The sequence below is a fragment of the Tympanuchus pallidicinctus genome, unplaced genomic scaffold, assembly GCF_026119805.1.
Source record: "Tympanuchus pallidicinctus isolate F22 unplaced genomic scaffold, pur_lepc_1.0 scaffold6, whole genome shotgun sequence".
Taxonomy (NCBI): Eukaryota; Metazoa; Chordata; class Aves; order Galliformes; family Phasianidae; genus Tympanuchus; species Tympanuchus pallidicinctus.
This window is the reverse complement of record NW_026294780.1, coordinates 5548159-5569160: the sequence shown is the minus strand read 5'-3', so window position 1 is coordinate 5569160 and position 21002 is coordinate 5548159. Positions and strand designations below refer to the sequence as shown.

The 21002-nt window shown below is 38.9% G+C and overlaps 1 protein-coding gene across 1 annotated transcript in view; it reads right to left on the bottom strand.

The window, feature by feature from the left end:
• Positions 1 to 4728: 4728 nt before the first annotated feature.
• DHRSX (dehydrogenase/reductase X-linked) overlaps positions 4729 to 21002 on the bottom strand; it is a 161103-nt gene continuing 144829 nt past the window's right edge. Inside the window, exon 7 of the mRNA XM_052664724.1 lies at positions 4729 to 5191. Coding sequence (XP_052520684.1) covers positions 4994 to 5191 — 198 coding nt within the window. The 3' untranslated portion in view covers positions 4729 to 4993. The remainder of the gene's footprint in view (positions 5192 to 21002) is intronic.

The window sequence follows — 21002 nt, the reverse complement described above, 5'->3', positions numbered from 1 at the left end:
GAGAGATGCTAACAAGCATTGATGGGTGCAATACGGAAGCTAACAACTACACAGATCTGGAAACAGCACACTTGGCTGCTGCTATGTTTTCTTCTTGGCACTGCTCAAGACTACTTTGCAGGCAAGCTAAGAGAAATGTGCTAAATCCCAAGTCTGCTCTAGTGTCTCAATAGACAAGGATTCTGCTAGTTGTGAGTCCCATACCGACATCTTTGCTGACTTTTTAATAATATCAGTGACAATGTGTTTCAATTCTGCACACTCATCATCTTCAAATTGTTTCACCCTTCTCAGAAATCTGGTATTTGCTCATCTATGGTTTTTATTTAAAAGACTTTACATGTGATGTGGAATATTGTTTTGTTAAGCCCTCAAATAGACATGTCAGGGATACTCTTCAAAATATAAATTAGTACTTCTACATATTTTTTGAACCTACAGAGTTTCTCTCTCAATACTTTGTCTCCTGTACCCAGGGTGCCTCACAGCTACTTCAGTGTATTGCTGAAGCACAGTTTTGTTTTAAGAAGGAATACAATTACCTTCAGTTATTCTTAAAATGTCTTATTGTCTTGCCTGGCCTTATATTGTGCAATTCACATTTTGCATTGACCTCTTCTGCTGATGCAGATTAGTCAATTCCCTCAACCTCCAACACTTCAAAATCATATCTCAGGGAACTCAGATATTTATCCATGTCTTATCTGTGACAGATTTCATGTTAATTTTACTGGGATCTGATTTTGTCTTTCTGTGGTGACAGCATAGACCATGTCATGGAATGAGCAAGGACATTCTAATGCCTGAACTGTACAAAAGGCAAAGTTTGCATGATCATAGTTTATTTAGGATGAGGACTTAATTAAATATCTGCCATGTATTTTTGTATTTAGCACTACTATCACTGTGCATTTGGAAGATGCAATAGTAATTTTGAGGGCAAGCAATAGGGTTCCTTTTTTATATGGTATACCATAGCAATTCTGCAAAAACTGAACAATAATTTTTAAATATTTACAAAACATTGTGGAAGTGTGGCTAGAGGTACTACATTTAGGGCTTCAATCAATTTTGAACTTGAAGCAAAGATTCATCTACCTTGTTTTGTGTGAATAACAGCACTTATTCTTTCAGTACATAGTTTCCCCACAGTTTGCAGATGAACTAGTTAATTGACATAAAAGTTAACACATTTATTACCTATGCAGGTTCACTCTTTAAGTAACGTTGTTTAAATAGCATCAGTACAGGTTAGGGGCTGAGCTGCTGGAGAGGAGCTCTGCAGAGAGGGATCTGGGTGTCCTGGTGGGGCAGCAGGTTGGCCATGAGCCAGCAGTGTGCCCTTGTGGCCAAGAAGGTTAGTGGTATCCCAGGGTGCATTAAAAAGCACATGGCCAGCAGGTCAAGGAAAGTGATCCTCCCTCTCCCTCCATGGTGAGACTACATCTGGATTTTTGAATTATACATTATTTTGAGTGAGTACTGATATGGAAATATCCATTCTAAAAGTGTGAGCAATGGGCCACCTTCATACAAGTAGAAATAAGTGCTCTCGCTTTGGACCTGAGGGAAATCTATGTATGACTTGTATGTGACTGACCTACTTTGCTTAGAAGCCTACCTGGCCTCTTTGCCTTTTGAGGAAAAGAGATGTCCTTTCATTATCTTCAGTTATCAGATCTATGTGTTCCAATATGTAATTACTCTCACAGGAAAATGATCTATTTTCCTCTTGTAAGGTTAGTTTGTCCAACTTCAGTTAACAGTTATTGAAGTCTGATTTACCTTTCTTTGCAAGATTGGAAAGTTCTCAGGTTGGGTTTTGTTTGTGTTTGTTGCATATATATACACATCTCCCATAAGGACAGAAGCCATCTCTAAGCCTTATCTTCTTTGAAACCAGTCTTCAAAAATTCCATGCTCTTGAAATGTGAAGTGTCAAGGAATTCTTAGCTTTGCTGTACGCAGTGGTAAAATCATTGTCTTGCTTCTATATGCTATGTATATATACGTGTTTATCCCTAAATAGATATGCGAAGGATTAAGTTGGATTTTTCCAGATGTCAAACGGGAGGACTCATAGTGACATGCAAGGCTTTATAACAACACTGGATTTTGCTCAAGACAAGCTTATATGCCTGTATGACACTGCAAAGTAGACACAGTTCACCACTTCTTAAGATAATGCTTTTACAATTAGCTCAACTACAACTTCATGGCGCTGCACTGTTCTAGAAATCTCTGATTTTAGGGCTTAGTTTTCCCTCTTTCAGGCACAATCTGTAATCTGTATTCCTGTATTCAGTATATATATCTGTATTCGGTTCACACAAATCGTTTTCAATGCCATTAAAACAGATTTCATGGGACTGAAACCACTAACAGAGTGGTTCAGAGTACACTGAAAGAGTGGCTAATTCCCTTTAGTATTTGCTATTTTACCATTCCTTATGCTACTCTGTTCTTCACAGAGAGGGTGATGAGGTCCTGCCCAGAGAGGCTGTGAATACTCGGTCTCTGGAGGTGCACAAGACCAGGTCAGATGGGGCCCTGGGCAACCTGGTCTAGCACCAAATCTGGAGATTGGTGGTCCTGCCTGTGGCAGTGGGGTTGGAACTTGATGATCCTTGGGATGCCTTCCAACCCAAGCCATTTTATGATTCTATGAAACTGGTTGTTTAAATATTGTGTAGCTTTGATAGAGTTAATCTTGAAGGTAATTTGGTTCTGTCTAATTTGAGTAATCCTAGACATACTTCTAGCAGCAGTGATGCTCTGTGGGAATGCTATGGCAACATGAAAACGTTGGCTGTCTAGCAGGCTTAGTGCATCCTGTGCACAATCCGTGAATAAACAGAGGATTTTAGTTCCCAGGGTGTCAGTCTGGCACATTTCACAAACACTACATTCAGTTACCAAAAAAAGTCAGCCAGTCATACGGAGAAAGTTCTATAGTGAGTGAGTGATAAACTTCCTGCTGCTAACCCACGTCCACACTAACTCTAAGGAGACAGAAATAAATCATGCATTACTTATTTCAGAGGGGAAATATGCTCTCCTTCAGATTTTTATTGTTTTCATTCTTATCTGCTCTTCCTTGTTCATACTATTTTTTGTCTTGGCATCTGCTTGCTATTCTATGGGCATGTCAGTATGCTTTCTTTCTGTCAGATGTGTTTTCTCTCTAAACCAAAGACTGGAGATATGGTCAGTGAAACACCAGGTCTGAGCAAAAATAGCGCAAAGGGGATATTATTTTGGGGTTCAGTGCATAGAAACACATTTATATTGTTTATAATCCACTGCAAATGGGAGCACAACAGTATTTTTGCATTTAGTTCTGTCATTCAGTGAATATAAGCTTTACATCCACCTATTGCTTTCCATCACTGTGTGTATCTTAAAAAAGGAAACGTGATGGAATTTATAGGATTGTGCTGCTTTTCCAGACAATATCTAAAATTAATGACATGGGAGAAGGCTGTTAACAGCAAGAGTTCAGGCTCCCTAGTCACAGAGTCCATACATGGTTGGAAAGTTTCTTCTGCTGAGGAGAGAAATTTGGGGGCAACTTCTAAACTTGACAGGAAGTTATTCCAATACTTTATCACATTCATGGTTAAAATGTTGAGAATCCAGTTCTTTTAGTTATTTGAGCTTGTAAAATCTCAAACTGTATTCACATATCAGTTTTGTTCCTCACTTCATAGATGTGAACATCCTTCTTGAATGGCATATACAGGTAGAACTGAACTCACTGTTCAAAATAAGCAGTATCTGAGCTCTCTATCACCCAGAAAAGAAATTTGGGGTTTATCAAATATAGCTCCATAAAAAATATCAGTTCCATTCTCAGTAACAGTAAAAAAAAAAAAACACAAAACAATTATCTGTTAGGAATTCTTAGGAGAGAGATGCATAATTAAATGAAAAATATCCTGTCACTTCTGTGTAAGTAACTCAAGTGGGTAAGCATGGACTACTTTTCAGTACGGAATAGAAACAACCTAAAGAAGACACTGGAAGTCTCAAACTCCAAAACCCTTAACAACACAGATGAAGTGGACAGCACTGTTCGATGTCTTTTGCAAATCACCAACTTTAGTCTTGAAACTCATATGAACCAGGTTTAATACAAACCAAAGGAAATGACTCTTCATCTAACAAGGAATAGATGAGTGAACCTCCTTGCAAAAGAAAAGGCAAGAAACAAGTTTACATAGGCTCAGGAGAAATTGAGACAAGTAATCTATGCCCACTGCAGAGACAACAAGCTAACTGCACCCTCTGCCACAATGCATGCCAGCATTTTGACATTTGATCCCTTCCTCGTTCTTCAGGTTCTTATTTAAACCTTATCTGAAAACATTTAAATTCCACATCCTGTCTTAAGACCATATTTTTCTAGATTTTACTTTTTTTGTTGTTGTTGTTCTCATTTTTACTTAAAACCTCTGGATAAATTTTGACATATAAAACTAATGTTATAATAGAAACAATATAATTATAATGAATGCCAAATGTCTGAATTAGAATGAACTGACATTCAGTATAAAGAGTCTTAAAGATTAATGAAGCTTAAGGAAAGAAGCTGCAAGTTTTAAAACTGATTATGAAAGAGTAAACTGTATGTACAAAGGTGGCTTAAGTTCAAGATGCCATAGATACAGAGTGCTCACCAGGGAAAGTATTGTCTTGTTGAACAAAAAATGAAAACTCAACTCCGCACAAGGTTAAAGATTGTATTTTAATCACGGACTGAAACATCATGATTTACAAAACTGATGGTTAGATTTAAAACCAACCACGTACATCTTTCTGTGGGAATATTCCCCCTACACCCTAGCAGACTAGGGGTTTCAGTGAAGAACAGAGCTGTTCATGTTTGCCTTTGGGACTGAACGGTGATTTCCAGGATGATGACTGATGCTGCAAGAATTCACCTTAGATGCTTGCCAATATATTTCATTTACTCAGCTGGAAGTGGCTTCTTCTAGGGAGCTCTGCTGGATTCATCAGAAATCCCAACCATCTTGCAGCTTTCTGTCCAGAGCCTTCTTTGCAGCTCCTCATCATATGCTATGTCAGCTGATTTTGTCCTTTCCTCATTGTAAAGGTAACAGCCGCCAACTCCTTCCATCTCAGGTGATACTGCTGCATAGATGGTTGTAGAGGCTCCTTCTTCTGGAGTCTGCAGAACAAACAACAAAAAACAAATTCAGGAGAGGTACAAGACTTTTGTTTTGCCATAGGGTCTTACCAGTGACAATTAGTTTCCCTCGTTTTTCAACATAACCTCAAGCTGCTAATGATGAGAATGCCATCTATCAAACCAGCAGAGTACAGGTTCATTTTTGCCATAGCACTATTTTGTTATAGCTTAAATCCACAGAACAGGTACATGAAAACTGGTCTATTTTTTCAAGACCTAGTCAGATGCAGCACACAAAATTACTGAGTTTTCACAGTTAGAGTGAATAAACCCAAAAGCAAACACAAATATTAAAATCCAAGTGCAATTACTCATTCTTTTCAAGGAAGAAAAGGTCTGTACTCTGCCTTAAGAAGATGAACACTGTGCTGTATGCACAATATGTTCACTACAACAGTATGACATGAGCAAAGTATGGTAAAAACCACAATAGCAATTTAAGCTTCGCCAGTTCAATCCAAGCAGGCAGGTAAACCATGGAATTACATTTTATACAGAGCATAATTAGAGTTCTGCAGTGTCATAAAGTAAAATAGTGAAAGATTTATGATGTCTGATATAGCATAAGTATTAAATGAACATTATCAAACAAATAGATGAGAGTGATAACTCCTTTCATCCCAAGGATATGTAAAAACATTTCTTCCCATTCTGTGTTCAGAAGGATGATGTAGCTTATCAGTGAATTGATTTCAATGGCATTTATTTTCCTTCAGTGGAGAACATATTTACAACACATTTGATGTATTTTGTTTTTATAAATCATACAGTTATGATCAGTGTCTGCTAGATAATACGGTGTCATTTTACAATCCTTGCAATATCATTCCATGAGTCATTAATAGTACCAGTGCTGTTTGCTGCTTTGTCTGCTGCACCTGACAGGATGTCTTTACGTGAAGAACTCACTTGATGAATGAGATAGTATTGAATAGGTTACTCAGTGACTAATTAAAAAAAAAAAAAAAGATCATTTGAAGCTTTTTGTGACAAAGTTCAGATAATTTTAAGAGGAAACAACCCATCTGTTTTCTCACTGCATACTAAACAGAGCACAGTTTTTCAGTAATCATTAGTTTATATGATGCATCTGGCATTTGGCCTCATTTACAGTTAAATCAGAGCCATGTCAAACAACACAGTAAGGCAAGGTTGCCCAAACAGAGACCTCCCTGGATGCCACTGGGGCACAGCACCCCCAGCACCTCTGAGGAAAGCAAGTTCCCTGCACGAAGAGAGGTACATCATTACCCAAAATGTGAACTGCTGAAGAAGAAACTAACTCTGTTGAGGCACTTCCGTGCCCAGAGCCACACTCTGTTTCAATGCACATGTCCCACGGGTTACATGCCAAGCCCTGTCCAAAGGTGTTTGAGCTGAAGGAAAAACTACTGATGCCAACAGGCTGCTAAGAAATATTAAACCACCATACGTTCCTTCAGTGGCCATATAACAGACAGTTTAGTTTCTACTATCAGTTATCACACAAACAGAGTATCTCCCATTTCAAATACCATCTAATGAAATAAAATAATGAATCATTCTATGATTCTATGATCATCTATCCAGAGAACTATTCTCTCAGCAAAATATCAGTCAGTATGTTACGAAAACAGTATGTTAGGTCCAGGTGACTTCTGAAGTTGTTTTTTTTTTAAGAAGAATGATATATTGTCAAATTCCATCTAGAGAAACCGAACATTTACAAAGTGCTTCTTTATCTCAGTTTAGTACTCTGTTGCTACTACTTCACTGTTCTTTATTATATGGAAAATAGTGCTATTCACATCCAGCAGATTATTTAAACAACATGAAGTTATATGCATGCATACATCTTTTTAGGGTTAGGATGTCTCTAAAAAGTGGCTTCTGCTTGTTGACAAAAACATACACTGGCTACTATCATAATCAGTAATGGTGAGATATAAAATATCTTAATATTGTAAAGAAGAAGAGCAAAGGTGAATATAAGCATTCTTATTTTATTTCATTTATTCTAGATGACAGAAAAAAACCCCAAAGTTTGTAACGTCCTGCTGTGCTTTAATTAAAAATCCAGTGACACAGATAAACCATTATTTCATGCAATGGTTCACTGGACATTATGTTCCTGACTTCAACAGCTCTCCAGCACAAACAAGTATAAATGTCAATGTCAATGACTTGCAAATTTTAATGACAGCAGCTCATAACCAAAATGCTTTAAAAAAAATTGTGAATGTCTGTGGGCAGAATTCTGTGATTATGGTATTATAAGCAGAGTGTCATCTGTATGTATCTTCCCATAGCGTCAGAAATACCATGTGCCCTTACTAATTCACTGGAAAGGGTCTCACAGGTTTTTCAAGACATGTAAAGATTTTAATTTTCTTTGTATGTCAGGTGAGTTCCCCACCAAAAGGTTAAATAAAGATTATATGTGGATTGAAAGTCCGTCGTCGTTTTGTTCATGCAGCTGTAGTAGATATTTACCAAACTATTTTGTACTGCAAATTCTTTCTTATTCTTCAATATAAAGAAAATACAGAGGAGTCTCAGATGATGCTGGGTCCTCAGCACAAGTAAGACACAGAGCTGTTGGTGTGTGTCCAGAGGAGGGCCATGGAGATGATCGGAGGGATGGAGAAGCATTCCTGTGAAGACAGGCTGACGGACTTGGGCTTGTTCAGCTTGGAGAAGAGAAAGCTCCAAGTAGACCTAATTGCAGCCTTCCAGTACTTAAAGGTATCTTATAAACACAACAGAGACCAACTTTTTATATGGGGAGATAGTGATAGGTAGGACAAGGGGGATCACTTTTAAACTAAAAGAGATTGGATTAGATTGGATATTAGGAGAAAAATTTTCACATATAGTATGGTGAGGCAGTGGCACAGGCTGTCCAGAGAAGCTGTGGTGCCCCATCCCTGGAGGCATTCAAGGCCAGGTTGGACAGACAACCTGAGCTGGTAGGGGGCAGCCCTACCCATGGCAGGGGACTCCCCTTCCAACCCAAGATATTTTAAGATTCTATGGAATATCAAATATGCTTACATGGACACTGCAAACAGTCTTATAAGCATAGTGATATCATCACCATCCATTAAGGTCAGCTTATGCAAGTTTTCACAAGATTTAATTTGTTTTTCATCCTGTGCACCATATCCATTATGCTGAGTATGAGGTCCAGTGCAAACTTTCAATTTACAGGGTATACAGGTACTGTTCTGGGAACCTTCTACCAGCTGTTGCTGACAGTAATTATCTAAACACATAGGGGAAAACATACTACAATATATCAAGTAATTAGTGCATACTAATTTAAGTTAGAGGAAAACAATATTTCCAGTACAAAGGGGAACATAATTGCATATGTATGATTAATTAATTGTCTTATCCCATTTTTGGAGTGCTCAATTAATGATGAAAAATTTAACGTTAACTTACTTGAAGACCTCTCTGCTGTTTTGGCATCCTTTTTATTTTAATAAAGGTAAAAAGGAAGTGGTAAAAAGGAATGGCCAGAAGTGCCCCAGACACTTTGCTGGGTGGATGACCTATCTGTTTTCAGAGGCTGGAAGGGTAACTCCACACTACCTATGTACAGCCAAGATTCTTTTCCAAAGTGTTAGATCTAGTGCACACCTACACGACAACAGAAACAAACAGAGACACACAGGTACATGCACAGGTCCTGCCTTTTTATGGGTTCCTGAGAAACTCATGGGAAGAAAGAAATGTGGAACAATGTACAGCTACTGGAGCATTTCATGTGTATCCAGACAGGGAGCAGAATTAGTTGTTCCAGCAGTGGAAGCACTACTCTTAGTTGCCAACTCTTCTGGGAACTTCATAGGTTGTATTTTATGTGATATCTCAGTAAAAGATGAACTATAAAGCTCTTGAAAAGAAAATGGAAACACAAGCAAGAGACTAGAAACACATCTAACCTATGCTTAGGTACCTTCTAGAACAGAGAACATCTGATGGAAGGCTAGAGAAATTGCCCGCTACTGGTTGAACACTATGACCTATGAAATCCAGGATGTTTTCTATGATGCCCTACACAGACAGGAAAGAGTTCCTATCTTTGTGACTATGAAGTATTACTAAAATTTTAATTTAAAAATTACTAAAATCCTTTACTTTTCTCAAAGTTGCTCGTTCTGGTGATGTTTTTGCAATGTTGGCATTTTGCTGACTTGCCTCTGCACTGAAAAGCTGAACATACACCTCATCAGATGGATCATCTGGGATCACGGAGCACTACTACCAATACACGTAGTGGGGCTTATCAACAGGAAGAAGAACATGAAATTACTGCTACTTAGCTTAAAAAAGTCATTTACCTACTTGCTGGCAGTTAATGGTGGGGTGAGATCCACTCATCTTTAATGCATCATTTGACTCTCAAGAATTAAGGCAAAGCACAACATGGAATAGTTAGAAAATATTCAAAAATGGGAAAGCTGGGATAGTGTTCCCATGAATATTAAGGCAAACTGGAAAAAAACAAAAACAAAGAAACAGTGAAAAACAAATTTTGTTCCAGGTAGCACTGATTACCAGGATCTGTGAATTAGCCAATCAATGCAAGAAGAGATTACTTAAGGATGCAAGACTGGGGGTGAAATAACAAAAGTTGCTCTAATGTCACAGGGTATGGACTAAGCACTCTTAACACACTTCTTGTAACTTTGGCAGTGTCTAAATCTCCTAAAGCAATACCTGCTTTGGAAATTTAAGCAAAAACTAATCAGCTAAAATGTATCATCTGAAACATGGAGTACTGAAAACAAAGAGTAGAATGGAAACCATTACAAGGGTGCAAGGTGTGCTCAGCAATCTTTGGTAAATAATGTGTAACAGCTGGATGTAGGTCCTGCGGCCAGGATCAACTGTCAGATCTCCAGGAGGTCAATGCCACCAAAAGTCTGCAGCACAGCTTTTGAGAGCTCTCTGCTGTCACTAAATGTCCTGGTTGCCATCTGTGTTCTGTCTTTCTTCCTATTCTTTCCTACATAGCTCACTATTATTCCATTTCTATATGATTTTTGCCTTGATTATAGACCCACAAGAGATAAAGACGTTTTAGAATATATGGCTCTCCCTGGAGAGTCTGCCAGCACCACCAAATTAATTTCTCCCCGGACCATAACTTGCAAATTCATGCCATAATAAAACTCTCTAGATTTCATCTTTAAAAAAGACAGCAACTACAAACAGAAATGGCAAGGGTAAAACGTAAAGCCTTTCTCCTGTCAGTGCTGTGGCTATATAGTAATCATTTTGAAACATGGATATTAATATATAACAGAAAGTGAAACACTGATGAATTAAGAACACAAAGCAGTTTTCAAACAAACAACAACAACAACAAAAAAGCTGAAGGAAAGGAGCTTTTTATAATATAAATAATTCATACATTTTCTGGGAAAGAGAGAAGCTTTTCTCTGAGCACCCTAGTATGAGCTGCTATAAAGAAAAGAAGCAGAGATGCCTGGCAAATAGACGCAAGAGTATCAAATCTGGAATCTCTCATTTTCTTCCTACTGAACCCAATTTTCCTGGAAAGATATTTCCAAAAAATCCAGGTACATTGAGGGACTCAGAAGGCCCTGCTCTTCTTCGCATCAGACCCAAGGTAGGTGGCTGAGAGGCCAAGAGACAACGTAGCCCATGGAAGAAAGAAACCCTCTTGGTTGGACTGGGGTCACACTGCTGGGGTCAGCCTTTGGACCCAAGAAACAGGCAAGGATGCAGGCTTGAATGCTCGATTTCCAGTGAATCTTTTGATGGTGTCATCGGTGGAAGGTCTCACTTTGTTTCTGTATCAGGGCAATGCTTTCCGAGAAATCTGCTTTGCTGGAAAATTGCCAAGCAGCTCTGCTCTGAAGCCCTGGGATGGCTCTTCTGTCAGAGACTCAAAGCACGAGCAAAGGTTTACTGAGGACAACAGCAGCTGCAGCCCTGAGCCCGCCTCTTCCAATGCAGCTGCTTCAGACTGAGCAGGACCTCGCGTGTCACCTCAAGTAGCATCAGATGCTTATGCTATAAGGCAGCATAACAAAGCCCTTGTTGGCTGGCCAGCTTTCTGGGCTCTACTGAAAGAAATCTACACTGGCTGCAAATATCAGCTTCAACACCGAATTCACTTGCAGATGCCTAAATGAACAAAAATAAATTTAGAGGTCTTAATTTCAAATGGAATCTCTCCAACCTACAAGTGCAACATTGCCCCAGTGATTCTGAGTGAGCATTTTTTGATTTACACCTTGCGTTTTCTAAGCCACTGGAATGAAGAACTAGAAGAACAATGTTTAATTTTAAGCAGTTTTCAAGCCAGAAGCAAGAACTCAACTTTATATAACTGCAGGGAGTTGAAATTTCAGGTCAAAGTCATTAATCATAACTGAATCCTTTGTTCACTTTGTCAAGTGCACTGAGGAAGCTTACTTCACCTGCATGTTGATTTCTAAGCTCATTTTGCAACAGACAGCAAGGTCTTCAAAGTCAGAAATGAGATAGCGCCAAAGCCACTCAAGTTACATTACACTTGTTACTTTCCTGAGCTCAGTAATAGCAAGCAAAGTTTGACAAATAGGACCCTGTTGCCCCAGGCACTGTATGAATATCCAGCAGAGACAGCCACTTGCTGGAAAGAAGTCAGGCAACAGCAGGAGGAAAGAGCCAGGAGACTTCACAAAATGCTGAAGATGCTTCTGGGGGTGTGGCACTCCATCTGGAATTACCTACTGACGAGGATGGGCTTAAATCACTCTGAATTATCCTGGGTACGTTTACATCATCTGACATTTTCTGCAATATCCCTATGAACAGACAGCCAGAGTGATCTACTGGTCAGGACAAATCTTAATCTAGACTGGAGACGGTTTCGTTGTTTACCACCAGTTCTACGGCCATTACAGTATCATGTGAGCAATTCAATATAATCTTCTTCATTCCTAAATGCAGACTGATCTATCATTAACTAAGAATGCTTCATTACAGCTTAGTATTCATGCTAGGAAAAAAGCTAAGGAATCATCTTGTTATTTTTTATTAGCTATGCAAGGCTTTAGCTCTGCTGGGTTTTGAACTAGTACTATCTGAGAAATATAAATTAGAATGTAAGACTACTCCTCCCTCCAACAACTCTCTTACAGAAGCAAGCTCTTTGATAGGTAGTGGCCCCATTTAATAACATGCAACCAATTTCTTTTAGTTGGAAACACAATTTAAATATGAATCAAGATGTAAATATATCAAAATTAAAGAGGACGTACAACAACAAACAACCATGAAGGCTGTAGAGTTTTCATTCCCTAATGCATTATTTCATACCAGCACACGGGTCATCTTCAGTTTGCTGAATTCTTACAAAAGAGGCCAGCTTTTGGGGAACATAGAAAAGCACACAAAAGTGTTTGCTTATATTTGAAATGGCAGCTGGCTTTTTAATCAGATGTTGGCAGTGGAAGACACAACTTCAGATGCTGAAGATGATGGTCCTGGGAGCGTATACTTTTGAAAAACTTATTTTCATACCCAAATGCTAATGCAAAGTAAGTGTCTTGGATTTTGCTGAAAACAAATCTTTTAAGCACTGGAATAGGCTCCCCATGGAGGTGGTTGAGTCACCATCCCTGAATGTGTTTAAGAACTGTTTGGATGTGGTGCTCAGGGACATGAATTAGCAGCGGGTTGTTAGAGTTAGGGTAGTATGGTTAGCTTGCAGTTGGAATTGATGATCTTTAAGGTCTTTTCCAACCCGAGCAATTCTATGATTATATGATTCTACACATGGCTATTTCTGACATGTAGGCCCCTACCTTTACCTTAAACCTTTCACCTTCTGTTTAATTTTTGACGAATCACTCTGCCCTTCTATGAAAATGGAAGCTGACACTTTCATCATCGACAAGTTTTTTTTTTTTTTAATCAGGATTGCTAATTTTTTTTTTACTGCTTATGAGCACTCTGGACAGAAGTGGATGGAACTCCTGAATCTTTAAAAGAACCACAACACAGAAATTCTTTACAAGCTGTGATGAGATCAAAAAGCTTAAGACTGTACAAAGCACAGATGGAACGAGATAAACCCAAATTAAACAGACTAATGTCTGTTTCACAGGCTCTGGTCTCTAGAAGGGATACAGAACAGTCCTGTGCCCAGTGCAGTTATAGAAGTCAAGTATTTCCCAGGGCTCCTGCTGGCACTGAGGTTGTGGTGAGAAGGTGCAAATTCCTTCCTGGATAAGCACAACAGGGAATATTTCTCCACATGTCCTGTCCTCATCCTGGATCGCAGCCATCACTTCCCTTCTGCTTTTATTGATTCCTTTCTGCAGGACTGATGTGAGATATTCCTGCAAGAGCCTGTTCTGGCTGAAGGAAAAAGTTTCAAGCAGATATCCAAATGCCATTTAGAATCACAGAATCACCAAGGCTGGAAAAGACCTCTGAGATCATCCAGTCCAACCATCCACTTATCACTAATATTTCCCATGATACCATGTCTCTCAATACAAGATCTACACGTTTCTCGAAATGTTTTTTTTAGCAATGTTCATGCTCCAACTGGCCTGAGTTTCAATTTTACAATATTTCTTAAGTTAGGAAATAGAATAGAAAGGGAAGAAACCTAAACTGGAAGACAAACAAAGGTGGGGAAGAAAGGGATTTTGTTCTGCAAACAAATGTTTCCTATAATTCCAGTTGCTGTCAACTTCAGCATTTAATCTGGAACAATAAACTGAAAAAATATAATCAAGGGAGTTATTTGTTACAAAGAAGGAAAACAGGAAGAGTTGACTTATCTTCTACAGAAATGTTACAATATAAATAAGAGAGAGTGGCTCATATTTTCTTTCTGACACAAACAGTAAACAGAATCAATAAATAAATACAGATTATACATCCTGTGTTTTGATGAAAAATATGAACCCAGTAAGTTCAAGATATTCCTGTTTAAGTAATAAAACCCTTTAAAAAATGACAGTTATCTTCATTTTAATTGCACTCATCTTTCACCTGATAGAGCTTGTAAAATAAAGAATTACTCATCTCGTAAACAAAACTAGCATTTCCTATTTTCTATCAGAACAGAATGCGTGAAATCACAGATATATTCTGAGGCCATACAATTATGGAGATGTCTACATAGCTCATCCTCCTTTTGGTTACCCAAGAGAAGTACTAAATTTAAAGGCGAAAACTATATTCAGTTGCAAATCAGCATAACATAAAGAGTCATAAAGCAGGAGTCAACCTGCTTTCAACAAACTAAAAAAGCAAACGCAAAGGAAGACTGAATTTGATTATTCAAATCAAGCCTCTTGGTGTGTGTGAGTGAAGGTGGATGTAAGCTCTGCAACATAAGTGGCTTTGTTTAAATCAGTCCACCCGAGGCTCTTTATTGTGCACTAAGGAACCTAAGCCAATGGTTGGAAACGTGAAGTGCCCAAAAACTGTGTATAACTTCAGACATGCAAATAGTGCTATTGATTTCAGTGAGATTAGTCATGTTTCTAAAATTGCGTCAAACCAGACTTGAGGCAGCTCATCTTTTACTGTAGAGCTAAATGGAGAACATACGCAAATTCTCAGTTACCTAAGGTCTGAAATGGAATCAGAAAGCTTCCATCTTGAACACAGTTCCTTGTGAGCTTGAATCCATCACATTTAATTGGCTAAACAATCTGAAAGAAGGGAAAATTGTTGTATCGCAGAGGAAGATGTTAGCCTTGGGAGCCTTTGTATAAATTTACAAATTGGAAAAAAGTGGAAAAAAAAGCAGTTCTTGCCAATGGAATAAATAAAGGGAAGCAAGAAAGTGGGATGTCCTGAAGGCTGCTTATTACTAACAAGTAGGAAGACTCAGACTTTTACTATCCAGTAAGGTTGTTCATTTTAATATCCAGATTTATTTCTAAGATGTTCGGTAAATCACTGTTAAAGTAGCACATGGAGCCATTACTTTATGAAAAGCCTGGGGTTTTGGTACTGGACTGACTAAAGGCAGAGGCAGCTTATGGCCTGAGATACTGTGCAAAATAACCCAGAGACTTTTACGTTTGTGGAATTATCAATAACCACAGTAACATGGTGAGAATTAACCTTTTTGTTTTAGTAAGAGCTCCAGGAGAGTTTCTATTGTGCTTTTATTTACAGGTCTTACAACGAGGTGAGAGCAGTTGTTTAGAGTGGGAAACAAATACTGCCAGGTTCTCTGGTTCAATAAATACACTCTACAGACTCATCTGATGTTAAGTAATTTGCTTTGTTTAAGGAGCTCATACTGAATTCTTTGGTAATGTCTTTTAGCTGCACGTGCAAGTTTGCCTTGCGATTCCAATCGAAGAGCTGTCCCTGCCCGTGCTCGGTGATGCGCTGCAAACGGCAATGTTGCAGATTATGAAACTTGTTTTCTGGGAAAATTTCCAGTGGAATTAATGCAGAAACCTGCTGGGGTTTACTCGCTGCTTTTAACTCCCTGAAATAAAGGCTGAGGTCTGAGCAGAGACTTGGCTGCCAGCACAGACTGACAGAGCTGGGCAGCCCTGCCCCAGTCCTCTTGCACTTCCCGTGGCTGGCTTAAAATTCTGCTTTTTCCCTGCAAGTCTGCACAGCTCTGAAGCTGTCTATTGTTATTAAATACGTGCTCTGCTGTGGAATCGAGTTGTTCCAGCCGAGACTAGGGCTCTGATTCCTGGGCGGTATGCAAAACACATCTGCAGTCTAAACTTCCTCCCATTTCTCCACCAGCCCTTCCACCATGCCCTGCGAAGGCCTGGCTGCTCCAGCCACAGCACGACGCATCCAAGGCTGCAGGGCTGGTGGCAGTGTGTGGTGGCAGTGTGTGGGGACCACCTGCACATGCCAGCATCTCTCTGAGTTGCTGCCCTTCCTGAGGTGTGAGAGGCCCAGCCTGCCTTGTTCTTCAAGCTGACTGTGGGCTGCTGTGACTGCTGCTCAGTCCCCAAGCTTGGTAACAGAGCCACGATGGAGGAACAACAGTGTTCTAGGCAACAAGGATACTTTTTATATAAAAATAATCTCAACTCTTAAAAATAACCTAAACACTTGGTCTTCAACAATTGTACAAACTCCTTAGTGGCCAAAACATAACTGACCTTTACTTTCAAATCCATGCTCAATAAAAGAGGATTACAGTTGTTTGTGAACTTTGCAAAGTCTGTACCATGGCTGGGGGCAGGGGAAAACTTAATTTATATTTGTCTAATCCCTAATAGCTGCTGACAGCCTGTGTGAAACAAATAGTTTTAATTATTTTCTCCTTGCTGAATCTCAGGACTCTTCATTTAACCAAAAAAATAAAATGGCATATTAACCACCAATAAGATTAAAAGGAGAGTCATATAGTAGGAAAAACAGGAAATTGCAGTAACACCAAACAGTGACAAATATGTCCACTTCATTGCAGCACTGTCCTCAAAGAGCAGAATGTTTATAACCTCCCCATCAAAACAAATAAGGAAAAACAAAACAAAACACCACCAGCAAAAAAACCACCCTTAATGACTTTTGTGTTTATTCCGTGATCTATTCCTACTGAAAATGTCAATGTGGTCTGTGCAATAACTGTAAAATAAAAAATAATAAAGACCCCTTTCAATTATTAATGAGCAATGTACGAAGCTTATGCAGTGGTATAAAGTAAGTGTTACTTATTTTTATTGTATCCACTGATGCTTGAAAATGACCACAGAGCTAATCGATAGGTAGTGGCTGTATCTGAAAAATCACGCTCTGTTTTGAGGGAAAAATGACTCCAATTCACAAATAATTATTGACACCCCAGAAGGTGTCAATATGAAGTTTTTCACAGAGAGGGTGGTGACACACTGGAACAGGTTGCCCAAGGAGGCTGTGGATGCCCCATCCCTGGAGGCATTCAAGGCCAGGCTGGATGTGGCTCTGGGCAGCCTGGTCTGGTGGTTGCTGACCCTGTACATAGCAGGGGGTTGGCAACTCAGTGATCATTGTGGTCCTTTTCAACCCAGGCCATTCTATGATTTTATGACCATGCAGCACATGAATCAATGCCCACAAGAAAACTTCACCTTACTCAATATTAATTAAAACACTAACACCTGCTTTTGTTCCTTTGTCCCAGCATATTTTTTCACGCCCCTCTGTGAATGTATTAAGGGCTCGCTCTTTCTTACCTAAGAGATTTGCCAGCCACAACATGTTTAATTCCTTACCTCCTGTCGGCCTACAATATCCCTCCAGGTCTTCAGATGAGTGAAGTCCCCCTGGTTCCATTTTCAGTAAATACTGGGGTGCTGCTCAGTCCATAAGGGACAGCATTTTGCACTTGCTCCTTAGACACAGAAAAGAGCACTAGGACTCACAGGGAAGGGGAGAAGACAGCTTCCCAGTGTTCTCAGTCTCCTACTTTTTGGGTCAAGGGTGGCTGGGTTTATAGACTCACATGATATTCCTTTAGTTTTAACTGTGAATTAGTTTGCTCCCTCCAGAACAAGCGTCTACTCTTTATTTAGAAAATGAACAGCTCCACACTTGCCATTAGAGCTGCTCCAACATCTGACAGCAGTTACAAGCAGTGTCTTATTTGAGGGAGACTTTCAAAGGAACACAGCCAGCTGCAACTAGAAAGCACCAGGCTTGGGCAGTCTACTAACACTTCTGCAGGAGAAAATGTCAATATTTTTTAATCACTAATGTAAATAAAATGGAGAAAAATAGTTTCGGGTTTTTTTTTTTTTTTTTTCCAAAATTGCTCAATTTCTTCTTCTAATCCAAATTAATACTATGAAAAATTTGCAAATATCTGCAGATGGCCACAGCGGAAAAAACCACAACCTGTAAAACCAACCAAACAAAGAATTCAATCTATAACCACAGTAAGAAAATAGTGCTGAGGAACACATTCTTACAGAAAATGTTTCTCTAAGCAAAAATAGATTGCTAGCCTTTGTATGCACTTTACCTCCTTCTTTGAACATGCTTTTCCTTTCAGGAAAGCTCACTCAGTTTGTTGTTACTTTTATTCAGGTGAATACAAGAAATCACAAAAAGGAGGCTGAATACTTTCTCAACACTCAACTCAGCTGCAAGTAATGCAGAGCTTCTCTCACTCGCAGAGTTCACTACTGTGTAGAAAAGGAAATAAAATCTAAAAACACTTCTCTGTCCCGCTGTAACTGCCTCTCTAAAATACATCCAGATGTAATTACTTAAAAACTACAAAGAGAGACGGAAGCTCAATGACATGGAAATGAGAATATAACCCAGACTATATATATATACATATATATATATATATATATGTTTATAGATATATAAACTTTAAAAACGTACTTATGGTGTGAGGAGCAGAAAAGCTGCTATCCCAAATCTTACGAACAGAGAGCACTGCAGTGCCCACCCCCAGGTTACAATTTTAATTTTAAGAAAAGGTTACAGCCATCGATCATGTTCCACGTGTTGTCTGAAAACCCAGCCTTGCCTATTTTATCACTAAGAAGCCGCATTGAAGAGGTTCTTCAAGCGCCTGCAATGGAGGCTAACTGATTGCTCACCAGCTGCACCCCAGCTCTGTCCTTTCTTCCAATTCAAAAGTGTATTAACAGAGGATAATTGCAGGGGCTCTCATCCATAATATACACTGACAACAATAAATTACAGATCATATGCAGTGGGTAAAATGCAGTACTAAAAATATTCTGTGTTTTGTATTTTATGCAAGAAATTAATCTATATTTTCTTATAATTACTAGGTATTGCAGGCAGTTGACATGGTTGAAATTAAGAGTGAAAGAATATTATTTAAAACTACATGATAATATCTGTATAACTTCCAAAGTTATGATGTTACATTTTTGTTTAGTACACAATTTAAAAATAATAATTTATTAATATACTTTTGTAAATGATAAGGTTCTATATTTGAAGGCAACTGATATTTTAACAAAGCAATTATCTGGTCTCCAAAGATTTTAGCAAAGAGACTCCAAAAATGAAAGCTATGCCAGGCTCTCACAATTTTGGTATATTTGTTTTTCTGCAATGAAGGCAGAATGTAACTGTAATAAGAAAATATTTGCAAAAACCTTTTTATTGTCCACCATCAGATGTTTTACAGAAATAGGTACTGGTAATGAAATAAGGAAAAAAACCCAAAAAGTTCATATGCGCTTGCTTTACAGAAATACCTTTCACCTACCACACATAAAAATAAGGAGTTTTAATGCAAGAAAGACATTTGCATAAGGAAGTGCCTCTTGATAGAAATGATCCAGGAATGAGGTGTTCTTTACCAGAGAAACTATGCTATTTTGCTAATCCTTGAAGTGGCAAAAAACCATAATCGCAATGGCATGATTCACTGGCAGACATTTCCATCATAAACATAAAAGAAACCCTGCAGGCTGCTGACAGCAATGAAAAGTGAAAGAGAGATTACTGAAACATAGCTAAATTTAGGATAGTTTAAGAGACCTATGTTTCAGTTCACCACACCATTTATTTCTTGACAGTTCAGATTTTTTGTATAATCCAAAAGATTTATATTTAAAGCTAGGCATCCAGATCAGAGGGCAAAGGTTTAACTCAGTAATTTGGAGCATTAACAAGTTTAGCTCTCATAATGCATCCATGATCAGCAGTTTGCAGCTGGACTGTTGATGTCATTTGAAGAAATGGGCTCCAGCCCTGAGCCCAGCTTTCCCTGTCTAAACTAGCATATCAGTGTTTTAAAAGTCAATAAAAACTAAAAACAAGTCAGCTCCTTTTTTTCCAAATTTTTAAATGCACAGTCTAACTTTTCCATGAGAAAAACTATGGCAAGTAGTAGAGAAAACACCAGTGCAGGTGAGGCAGATTTGCCATTACCAAAAAGGGACGTAATAATTCCTCTTTCTTCCCCTCCAACAAAATCCCAAGCAAAGCTCTCTGCTCAGGCTGTTTTATGAATGCAACTCCTTGGCATGAAAACCCTGCTGCCTATTGCCAGCTGGAGCTCCTCACCTGACTTCCAGCTGGGATACAACCCATCCCAAAGTTCTTTATCTCTCAGGGTCTTTAGGTGCAGACCACACAGCCAGGAAGGCACAAGACGATGGCCTTGATCAGCTGGCAAAAACACAGGGAAGCCATGGCCTCTCCAGAAATGTAACCCATTACCTGCTGCTACCCCAGCAGAGATTAACACAGTAACTATGCCAACTATCTCTACTGTTCTGTTTTCACTTTGGATAGGCTAATTTATTTTTTAACAGTACACACTACTTTCTTGACCAGAACAATAAAGAACCTACCCCTCAGGGAGAGCATGGGACAGATTGCAAATCACATGTGCTGGTGCTGCTTCTGAGCACTGGAGGTGCTTTGATGCAGTTCTCCTGGCTCCTCTGAGTAAACTGCTGTGTAGTGACCCGGACATGACAAATCCAGTTACCTTGGTGCAAACACATTTTATATTTTATCCCTTTTTCAACAAGCTGGAAGTAGATGACTCATCAGCAATCTGTCTTTGACCCAGTGCTGTGCAGAGTGGGTGGAAACTCTGATAGAAGTTCTCCTGTCAGAAGTTCTACAGACAAGGCACTAAGTGTTGAATGCACATAAAATAGTATTAACAGAGCAACAGCATTTATAAAAACAAAAGACCATGTAAAACTCTCTGCTTTCTGACTTCCAGATACACTTTCTGAATGGATTTCAAGCAATATCAGCTGAATCTAGCAGTATCAACATTTGAAGTACTTACTGCCTCTACAGACCTGCAGGCCCTCTAAAGGGATTAGGGTTCAGTGAATCT